Below are 11,466 nucleotides of genomic sequence, written 5' to 3'. Positions count from 1 at the left end.
GCTGGTTGTGTGTAGCGCAGGGATCCCACTGCAATGGCTCCCTCCTTGGGCATTTGCCCAGGTGCCATTTGGATACTCCTGCTTCTTCCCAAAATCAAAGCTCTGGTGAGCTGGCTAAACCACAACTCCATCATCAACTCAACTATTCCTGCCAATGGCGCTTGAAGGCTAATAATTAATTTGGACACAAGTTCAACTATAAAGTAGAGCTGAAAAACAGATCTGCAATAATCTGAAATATACATACTACAGAGGATTGGAAACCTGAAGGTTATGGATATAACATCAAATGCAGCATTATCCATACATTAATTCCCAAAACTGCAACCAGAACTACAACTCATAAAAAAATTGTATATAAATTAGGTATAGCAGTCAAAGACGAAAATGCCTTGGAAAATCAAACCAAATTGTGCACTTATGCTAATTATAGCCAAAAATAAATTCTCACTTTAAATTTACATTTTCTCTTAGGCCTTTTAATACCTGATAGGATTAAGTTTGCTCGTTTTATTGAAACAAGTTTCTAAAAATATTACTACTATTACTGATATTAACCTATTACTAATGCTATCATTGTAAGCACGTTTGGGGAGAATTTAACTAATAGGTCAGAGTTGTTAAAATCTTATCTAGCTCTGATTTAAAGGAACCCAGGGTTTTAGCTTGCACTACACTAGCAGGAGGACTATTCCATACTCCAAATACACGCTGTGTGGAGAAGTGCTTTCTCAGAACATTTTTATAACGTATGAGTTTCATGACTATTTCTAAGAAACCCACTATTGCCCTCTACTGGATATGTGCACTTATGCTATATTCAGGTTAACTAATATCCAGGGCCCAGTTTTTCAAAAAATTTAATCTGGATTAAATTGGTCCGGATTTGGAAATCCCCTGTTTTGCTATACAGAATTACCTGATCTATCTTACTTTTATGACAGTTTTTTAAAGGAATATTGGGTTGGATCACTGTGATCCAAATATCAAATTTCAGGATTACTAAATCCTGTTTACCATAGCCTTAAACGGAACCAACAGTGTAGCCTACTGGCTTAGCAAAAAACAACAGGTAGGCAAAGTACCAGTGGCCACAAATAGCCATTGTTTGTTTTAATTGTAAGAAACAGAAACACTGCAAAAAAAAAAAATAAGTTTTTTTTAGTTTGTTCTAATGTTAAATAACAAAACAAAAACAATACTGTCAAAAAGTCAAAAATCATTTACAGGACAGACACCAATGTTCTTACATGATGAAGGACACACTGGACATGCAATTAGAGATGCAATTGTGAGAAATTACTTTTGCTATTAAATGATTAAATGAGTATATCTGTTGTGGTCATTGTCATTAATATACTGTGGAATTATAGAGCTATGAGCAACAGTGACATTTCTTTGACATCTGATAGCTTTGATATTATTTTGTTGTTGTTTACCATATCTCAATATCATTATATGTGACATGCTTCATATAGGCTTCAAATATGAAGGAATTTATATATCATCAGTAACCATTAAGTTTGATAAATTTGATCATTCACTTAAAAAAAGTATATATATTTTTTTTTTATTTGGTTTATTTGGGTCAAAAAAATCACAACTGAATCCACCCTTCTGATGGGATCAGGATAATCCTGTTTTTTTGGATAAAATAGATCCCAATCTGACTTCAAAGTTTTGAATAACCCAAAGGGCAGGTTTGATCCAAATCAAATGTAAGATTGGATTACGTGGTCTGATCTTAATTCAGAATCCCTCTTTTACTTTAGAAAAACCCATTTCCAAGATTTGATCCAATCCGTGATCCAAAATCCCACTGCATTACTTTTGAAAAACTGGGCCCAGGTTCTAACTGCTTATCCTGGTCAGGTGTGTGGGGGGGGGGGGGGCCTATTTGACGCGGCATAGCACTGAGGTTCTCCATCGCCTGGATGCCAGTGCCGAAGATTAACTTGCTTCTGAAATTAAGCCAGAATGTTTGTATATTAATTGTCTGTATTTTTCTGTCTTGCACAGAAAGATGTCAGAATTTGGTTGTTTTTGAGTGCCATTATTTTTCCATTCAGTATGTTTTAATATTAACAGTCAAATTGTCTTTGTGCTATTTTCAATCAAAAATACAGGTTTATATGATTTGAAAATTATTTCATTCTGCACCTAATTACATTTTACAGTGTCTCAACTTTTTTGGAAATTGGATTTGGGGGTTGTATAAGGTTTTTAATTTCATATTTTAAGAAATGTACATTTATGATAGCATATTTGAATTGTTTAATTTGAAATCAGATTACACAAGTTCTTAGAAGTATTTACATGGTGAAAGGAACTCATATGTAAATACAGTAAGAAAACAGTTCATGGTTTCATTAAAAAAATACCATTTTCCATACTTTCCGGATGTCGATTTATTATCGAACACTTTGGCTGTGTGGGAAAAGTACATTTTTTTAAAATAATTTTACTGATTTTGAAGCAATGAATGAATTTGTTGCTGTTCTTATTATTACTACTACAGCTGAACTGTTGAGTGCCTGCATGAGATGTCAGTTTAGGCAAAAAGCAACAAGTGCTTAAATCAGCCCATAAGAACAATATATGGCTAGAGATTAAGTCAAGTGCTTCTAAATCATTGTCCTCAAACAAAATCCAAACTGTTCAGCATAAACCGTCATTTACATACATTACACCGTCGTCTGATAATTAAACAAGCAGGACTTTGAATAAATTCAATAAAAGGCTCTTTACAGTATCATTATAAAACAACTTGTACAAAAATCTGAATGAAATTGCCGAAACCAGTCAGGATCCATTCAGGTATGCAGCTGGACTGATGTGATCTCTTAATTAGGCCAAACCCATCGTATTCCCAGAACTGGGATAGTGACTGTCCTGCACTACGGGGGTCATCTGTTCTTCCTCTTTTCCTTTCTCGCTCTCCCCCCAGCAGCGCCACCCGATGACAGAGCAGTGGCGTGTCCCGTCGTCTTCAAGTGGTCAAACAGTTTATTTCTTGATGGAAATTCGAACTGGCAGGTCACACAATGCAGATCCAATTTCTTTTGGAGGAAAACACAAATGACAGAAGTATTAGCATCCGGTCACGCCCATGTTCATTCACTAAAAAAATGCTCCCCTACAGACAATGAGCTACACACCAGTTTTATTTAATGTCCAGCTAAGGTAAAATTCACAGACCTCTGTCGCTTGCTCCACACCACTTGGGATTTTGATGTTCTTTTTTGAATCCTTTCCACCCTTCTTTCCCTTCATCTTTACAGAGCTGCCATGACAAATAACAGAAAACGGCAAACTTTAGTGCAGGGAAAGCAGCGAGCGGCATCGCTTTCGGTTAAAAATGGCTCCCTCAGAGACTGTAGGCAGGGCGGCCACCTCTTTGAGTCCGCAGCCGCTGGCTCAGCCGTGCTCTTCACGACGTCCTCAGAGGACACGTCTGCGTGGGCCTGCGGATTCTCCGAATGAGACAGGGCAGGGTCTTCGGGGACGGCCTGTGTGAGGACAGGCTGCGGAGGGTGAGTCGGTGCCAATTCTTCTTCTGAATGATTCTGTAGGACAGAAGGGATTGACAAATAACAGCGTGAGAACACGTCACAAGAGCATTTCACGTTACATCATATATTCAAGGATAATAATACTCACATTCCAAGCTTTCTGCTGTTTTTTTTTCTTCTTTTGCTTCTTAGACAGCCTGTAGAAGTTTAACAATGTAAAATTTACACTGGTGATTCGTTTATATTATATGCTAGCATTTGCCTACTGCCACAAAAATAAAAAAAATTTTGTTACACATTAAGTATTCCTATGTATTTATATATGACTTTACACAATTTGTGAATGAGTTGTTGAATAAGTATTAGTTAATACTTTTCTCTTGAAGCCTCTTCTGGTTCTTCCTCATCCTCATCATCCTCTTCTTCCTTCTTCTTAACAGGACTGGGATTTAAGATAATTTCCTCCTGCTCAAGCTGTTGTCGTAGCAATGCAAGCATCTCTCTGTGTTTCTTGGACTTCTCGTGGTTTTTCATGCTGTGTAGAACAGAAAAGGCCGGCCGGCTCTGTTATCACCTTTACGTTCGTATGTCACGCTGCCTTTTGTGGGACGGCTGAATCGTCAAAGGCACCGAACTCACGCTTTGTCTGTTTTGAAGAACTTATCGCAGGCCGGGCAGTAGAGGTCATCATAATATCCCAGTGCTTCTTCAGGCCCGTCTGTCAGCGTCTCTGTACATGAAATATATGTTTTATATATCTTTAGTCCTATTCTCATTATCTGTACAATGACGATGAATCCTGAACCCATTTTCTATCAGCTGAAAGTCTGATTGTTCTACAAAATATTACAAAGTAAAATGAAAGAATTTTTAAAGCATAATTGTATTTTTTTGGTGAAGTAATTTTAGAATCCACATTCTACCAACTGCGCAAAAAGCTTCAAACCCACACAGTAACTGACTTTTCTTACAAACACAATATGTAGGCATGACCCTATAGGACAACCCTCAGTAAGTGTGTGTGTGTGTGTATACACACACACACACACACACACACTATATGAACAAAAGTACTGTGACACCTGGCCATTACACCCACAGGAACTTTTCTGACATCCCACTCGAAATCCATAGGTATCAGTATTGAGTTGCCCACCCCCTTTGCAGCTATAACAGCTGCCACTCTTCTGGAAAGGTTTTCCACAAGATTATAATGTGTTTGTGGTGGAATTGCATGCCCGTTAATCCTGATGTCGGACATGATGGCTTGACTCGCAATGTCTACTCATCCCAAAGGTGTTTGATGGGGTTGAGGTCAGGGCTCTGTGCCAGTCAAGTTCTTCCACGCCAAACTCGCCTGACCATGTCTTTATGGACCTTACTTTGTGCACCTGGCTCATGCTGGAACAGAAAAGGGTCGTCCCCGAGCTGCTTCCACAAAGTTGGAAACATGGAATTGTGTAAAATGTCTTGGTATGTATATCAATCCCATGCTTCCAATTTTGTAGGATGACCAGGTGTCCCGATACTTTTCTCCACCCCGCCTTGGTCACCTCCATCTTGTGTTTCTGAATCCTCTTCCCCACTTTCTGATGCATCTCCAAACTCCTCTCCATACTGGGCTTCCATCTGCTTCAGCTCCTTCTCCAGCTCAGACATGGAGGCCCAGTTTTGCTCTTTGTAGTCTTCAGCCAACCTGCCGGCAGACACAAAGAACATTAAGAACATTTTGATGATGGCAGACAACCGACAGATACAAACTGAAAACTAAAAACAAAATAAGAACAAACTTGATTTTGAGGGAAATTCTTGTGCCTTTAACTCAGCGCAGCAGAAACAGAAGCATTGAGAGTCACAGACCATGACTGTCAATCACATCAACCTCAGTGTGGAAAGTACAGCTAAATTTAAAAAATTAAAACTACAGGATGAAGTGCAAATATCAAGGGACATTTCTCAAAAAATCGTGTGTATACAAGATTCAAATGAGAGCATAAGCAGGAGTTATAAATAAATATGTACAGTAACTTCACAAAATGACTAACGCATAGCAATGTCAGTGCAAATAGGCATTAGAAGGTGACACAGTGGTGGTGATGATAATAATAATGTTAGCAGCAGATGAGGGTGGGATTAAGAAGAAGAGAGAGAAACATATATTGCACGCTATGCAGACAAATTTTCCTACTGCACATATCTGGTAGAGAACATGTTAATCCATAATTAAAAGCAGATGCACAGCCCAAAGGTGGGTGCTGAGGTCGATCCCATCCGCCATGACGTCACTAACTTTGCCTGATGGAGTTTCTGTTTACGTCTCAGCTCCTCCACCTTCTTGGCCTTTTCTGCATTCATGTCATCCACCAGCTTCTTGTGGGCCTGGACCCTCTTGTCCCGCTTACGCACGAAGGCCACCAGCTCACGCAGCAGCTCGTTGTACTTCTTCCTCGCTTTCTCTCGCGTCTTCTTGTTCTCCTTCTCCATGGCTCTCTTCTCCCAGCGGTTGGAACCCTGCCTCGTGTCGTACTCCTCCTTCCAGGCGAAATTCTTGCGGGTGCAGAAGCTCTGCCAGTAGCCGTAAAAGCGATGCACGACCTGCGTGCGCGGAGCAATTCACAAGCTTTTACGTAAAGTGCTAGCTAGCCGCAAACACATATTTTGAACACAACTAGCAAACTATTTTTTGGCTGACGTTAACTAGCTAGTCATTTAGCTAAATGTAACACTGCCACTGCTTACTTCGCTTAAATATTACATAAAATTGCTACATAAAGTTTCAAGAACATTAATATCTGTGTACGCTTTGTGTCTTGTGTGTGGTTTTCAAATAGTACCCATCACAGATTTATTTAGCACTATGCCCCGGGTGGGACCTCATTTAACATGAGAGTAAAATATGAAATTTTAAAACAAAGCTATATAGTCTCAAATATACTGTCATTTGGTACTTCAAGCTCCATTATTGTAAAAGACAAAAGAGAAACATTTAACAGAATATCAAGGCAAAGAAGTTAAATTCCACTTCTTCTATACACCTCATAAGCAGAGGATGTTTGTTGAGAATAGTATCCATGATTACACAGATTATTTATTATAACAGGACTTGCTAACTTGTCAAGGATTTTAACAACGGAATGAAAGTCGTCACAGAAGCTATGCCCTAAGCTACAGAGACAAGTGGGATATGAAATCACTGATCATCGGTTCAGCCGATAACAGTAACGATAAATTTACCGTATCGTAATCACTCTGAGAGTCCCCGAACGTGGGAAACTCGTATTCATCCTCCTCTTCTTCTTTGAAGTGCTCCATTTCTTCCTTCACTATAGACTCAAACACAGTCCGGTAAACAGTGTAAAATCCCTGTGGGGGTGAAAGACAACAATAGGAGGAAGTAATGTGAGGAGGAATGGAGGTAATCATTGTCGGTATAACTGAGTGAACCGAAAGGGTCCCTTTCCCTCTTCCATTTCCGTCTCTTTCATAGCGCATCACCAAATTGTGAAATGACCAGTCTGATCAAATCTCCAGCCCTATTTTGTTCTCACTACGTCTATTAAAGGCTCACTTTGTTCTCCCATCCAGGGGTAAAAGGTAAATAGCACAGTAACATAAACTTTTTTTTCCAGCATAAGAGTTTTTAATATGAAGACCATTTTTGCACAAGAACCACACATAAGTTCAGAGAAAAGGCTCTGACTCAGTACTGCTATCAGATACATCACATTGCCAGCACTGAAGGTTAAATTACTGCAATTTACAACAATAATTAATGAGCACAATATTCAAATTCCCTAGAAACATTTATGTATTTCTCAGAACTGACAAGGCAATTACCAAGAATACTTTCATTTTATATTAATGCATAAAATATAAATTACATACATTTGCATTTATCAGATCATGACTGTAAAGACAGACGAGGAGATCCCCTGAATTCCTCTCCTCCATGTTTAATCACCTGTCATTAAAAGCTGCATACATTCTATGTAACAGTCCACCATCTTGTTATTACATTAAATCAGGGTTCTTCAAATCTGGCCCTCGATTCCAAATCCAGGCCTTGTTTTCCATTCTCCCAGGTAGTTAGTTTAATAATTACTGATTCTGATTGGTCAGAGGCTTCACACCTGGCTCACGGGTAAAGGAAGGCGGGAAAACCAGCAGTGGTCAGACCTCGAGGACCGTGATTTAAATAACCCTGCATTAAATCAAAAAGTATTTCTGCCTATTACTTAAAGACAAAGTCTAAAGCCTTCATTTAAATGCTGAATATGTACTAGCCAAGGCTTTCAAGCCTCTAAATTAAACCAATTAGACCAAATGAAAATTCACTTACCCCCTCATCATCTCCATACCCAGAGTAACATGCAACAGTAAAATACTGAAGCAGGTCAATACTATCATCCGCATACTCTCCGCTGACTCCGCCCTTTAACAGCGCCTCCCGGTGGTTATCATACCTGGAGTGCAGACACGGCAGTAGCTTCAACATTTACCCCAAGCATCTTAAATTTGGCCTGTTCAGGACAGTAAACTGATACTATGTGACAAAAGCCTGGACTTTGACGGCCTTAATCTGAATAATTTGTAATATACCATACATTATTCTTATCAAATACAATTAATTAGACATCCATCCATTGTCCTTAACATTTCTCCAGTATTGAGGCAGAATGAGGGCCCAAAGCAAGGGACAGTCTGGATGGGATTCCACCCCACTGCAGGGCTTCCACTATATGAGCAGTTTATCTGAACCCTTTGGACCGTGGGTGCAAACCAGAATACCTTGGAGATGCCCCCGCAGGGAAGAATATATGAGCTTCACACATACAGAGCTGGGGAATCAAACCCAACACCCGTGGAGTTATAAGGCAGTAACACAAGTCACTTAAGTTAAGCACTGAACCAAAAAATAAACAAAAAACTATTACAATCATGAGTACAGATACAAAGCTTGAGTTTGTGTTATGGCTGTTTTCTCCAAGATATTCTTTCAAATGCCTGACTAATGAAGAACGGAAACTCTTATGATGCTCATGATGTAATATGGCTTATTAATCGCAACATGTGTATTTTTTGGTAAAGATGCACAAAGGGACATAGAAGTACTACATATGAGTGCTTGAAAAAAAGGTACAAAAAACTTTTTAATATGAAAAATAAAGAAAAGTCACTTATTTTCCAGGTTCCACCAGTTAAGTTGGAAACCTGTCCATTATCCACTAGTGCTCAGTGAACACAGGGCTGGTTTGATGTTGGAGAATGTCAGTCCATTTCACAGATACGATATTACAGACTAAAGACAATTCTGACACAGCAGTCCATTTATTTTATATGAAAGTATCAACTTGTGTATGTAAGAGATACTAACATTAAGATTAACTTAATTTCAGGGGGAAATTCTTGCAAATGTGCTTAACACAGCAAACATGTTATTGGCTAAATGCAAACCACAAACAACGTAATTAGCCAGAGATCTTGCTGGTGCTGCAAATAGACTATTAATACGAAATATGTCTGTCACTGTTTGAGTCCATTTTGCATTGTGAGGTTTCTAAAAGAGAAAATGGGGAAAATGACTTGAATGATTACCAGGCTCTTTCCTGTGGGTCACTGAGGACGTCATAGGCTGCCTGGATCAACTTGAACTGTTCCGCAGCTTCTTCTGCATTGTCTAAGTTTTTATCTGTGAAGAAAAAGGGGGTGTATATTGATATACTCCTCTCCAATTTTACTAATGAAAGAGAGTACAGAATTTAAACTGCAGACTTAGATAAAGGATTCAGCGTATACTGGTCCAAAGGAATCACCTGGAAGTGCGATCAGCACACACATCTGTGAAAGTCATAATGTGACACAATCTAAAGACATAAATATCTTCTTCAAGCAAAACCCTATTCCTTTAATTCCCTATTAACAAAAGATGCACTGCATTGGAGGAAATACATTTCAACAAACATAACTAAAAACACCACTTGTACTGTAAGCAAGTACCGTGAAATCTTTAAAAGTAAACATGTTGCTTAACATTAACTAGTACCATTGTCTTGAAGCGTGCAGGTCTAAATTAAGATGAGATTCAATACCTGGGTGCCATTTCAAAGCCAATTTCCGATAGGCCTTTTTCAAATCGTCATCAACAGCATCCCTTTTAACTCCCAGCACTTCGTAATAGCACTTCATGTCGACGGATACTTAAGCTAGAATCCTTATTTACCAAAGAATTCGGCCTTTTACGCCAGGAAAAAAAAACAGCAAGCTGGCTAAGAATACAGAAACACTGCAACCAACAAGCTGACGATTACATCGATATGGTGCTTTTATAACAACAAAGTAATGAACCTACTGAACCACTTAAATGGTTATCGTATAAAGCTCAAAGCAATTTCAGATATCATTGCCGGTTTATTTATAGCAGCAAGTAACTGACACGAAGAAGAATCAGAAATCCGAAACGTGTAGCACATATCACGCTCCTGCGTTCAGCCGGCAATGCGGACCGGTTGCCCGTTACACCGGCACTTTAATATGACGTCATATCTGATCGACGGCCAAAGCATCACATTTACGTGTTTTACGCGTCATTCGCCTAGTCCATTTTTCAGTAAACTGGTGTATATTTATGGGTGCAACATTATGTAATTCTTCTACTTTATCTGATTTTCAGCATGTATAATTTGTATCCTGTATTTAGTTGTTTAAATTTATTCAATAAAAAAATCTATATGGGTTATTCACTATTATATTCACATCAGTATCCATGGTAACCAAATCTTTAGCGTAAGACTTAAAATATTACGGTATTCTATAGAATATGGTTCGATTATTTCAGGTTTAATAAAAACGAATGATGTCGTTCATTCATTGTACAGGTGAAGAAAGAGGAGAACGTATGTTAAAATGTAATAGCCAGACATCAATGAAGTAAAGGTTACAACTGCGGGTGATACTTTAATTAATATTGTACCCTCAGAAAAAAACAACTTATTTAAGGGGGATAATTATTAATAAAAACTAATTGAAAGTGTAATTTTTAATATTCGTTCTGAGACATCTAAATATATAGACTATGATTTAACAAGCGCGTCATACTAAGTCGATAATGCACTATCGATCAGATAAGTGCAAAGTTAATATCGCCTGCTCGTAAGTCAATTCTCACTTACATTATTCAGTAGGCCTATACTTCCGTACTTTCCAAATTTATATATACTTCATCTTATTTAGATATACACTCACTGGCCGCTTTATTAGGTACATCTTGCTTGGACCTCCTTTTGCCTTCAGAATTGCATTAATTTCTCATGGTAAACATTCAACAAAGTGCTTGAAACATTATTCAGAGACTGTGGTTCATGATGACATGATAACATCATGCACTTGCTGGAGATGTGGCAGCTGCACTTTCATGATGTGAATCTCCTGTTCCACCACATCCCATAGGTACTGTACTGGATTGCGATCTGGTGACTGTGGAGGCCATATGAACACAGTGAACTCATTGTCATGTTCAAGAAACCAGCCTGAGGTGATATGGGCTTGATGACATGGTGTGTTATCCTGCTAGAAGTAGCCATTAGAAGCTGGGTAAGACTGTTGTCATAAAGGGATGGACATAGTCAGCAACAATACTCAGGTAGGCTATGGCATTTAAACGATGCTCATTTAGTACTAAGGAGTCCAAAGTGTGCCAAGAAAATATCCCCCACACTAAACACCACCTACACCAGACTGAATTTTTCATACAAGGTAGGATGTTTATACTAAATTCTGTTTCTACAATCTGAATGTCTCAGCAGAAATCGAGACTTACCGCCCTTTTGCATATTTCGGTTGTACTGAGTGTCTGAGTTAATTGCCTTTATATCAGCTTGAACGAGTCTGGCCATTCTTCACTGACCTCTGCCATCAACAAGGCAATTTTGCCCAGAGAACCACTGCTCACTGTTTT

At 38.7% G+C, this 11,466-nt stretch overlaps 1 protein-coding gene across 2 annotated transcripts; it reads right to left on the bottom strand.

Moving 5' to 3' along the window:
* Nucleotides 1–2,250: 2,250 nt before the first annotated feature.
* On the bottom strand, nucleotides 2,251–10,046 carry dnajc21 (DnaJ heat shock protein family (Hsp40) member C21). 2 transcript variants are annotated; one of them, XM_049019737.1, is made up of 12 exons: nucleotides 9,602–10,046; nucleotides 9,108–9,201; nucleotides 7,852–7,975; nucleotides 6,747–6,875; nucleotides 5,803–6,107; nucleotides 5,066–5,208; nucleotides 4,152–4,242; nucleotides 3,886–4,047; nucleotides 3,661–3,709; nucleotides 3,394–3,566; nucleotides 3,199–3,283; nucleotides 2,251–3,059 (listed from the first exon to the last, which is right to left on the bottom strand). In XM_049019737.1, the coding sequence occupies exons 1-12, from the start codon at nucleotides 9,696–9,698 to the stop codon at nucleotides 2,907–2,909; spliced, it is 1,605 nt and encodes a 534-aa protein (XP_048875694.1). In that variant the 5' UTR covers nucleotides 9,699–10,046; the 3' UTR covers nucleotides 2,251–2,906. The 2 variants fall into 2 exon arrangements, with proteins under 2 accessions (XP_048875694.1, XP_048875695.1); XM_049019738.1 differs by lacking the exon at nucleotides 9,602–10,046 and adding an exon at nucleotides 9,326–9,527.
* Between the last annotated feature and the right edge of the window lie 1,420 nt (nucleotides 10,047–11,466).

The sequence above is a fragment of the Brienomyrus brachyistius genome, chromosome 7 (assembly GCF_023856365.1).
Source record: "Brienomyrus brachyistius isolate T26 chromosome 7, BBRACH_0.4, whole genome shotgun sequence".
In the NCBI taxonomy this organism is placed as follows: domain Eukaryota; kingdom Metazoa; phylum Chordata; class Actinopteri; order Osteoglossiformes; family Mormyridae; genus Brienomyrus; species Brienomyrus brachyistius.
The sequence above is the reverse complement of the archived record's forward strand: the minus strand, read 5'-3'. Positions and strand labels throughout refer to the sequence as shown.

Coding starts and splice junctions, on each gene's coding strand:
- dnajc21 (XM_049019737.1), bottom strand. CDS start 9,698: ATGAAGTGCTATTACGAAGTGCTGGGAGTTAAAAGGGATGCTGTTGAT. Junction 4,048..4,151: donor TTCTTCAAAACAGACAAAGC/GTGAGTTCGGTG, acceptor TGTTCTACACAG/CATGAAAAACCACGAGAAGT. Junction 3,284..3,393: donor GCGGCTGCGGACTCAAAGAG/GTGGCCGCCCTG, acceptor TTGTCATGGCAG/CTCTGTAAAGATGAAGGGAA.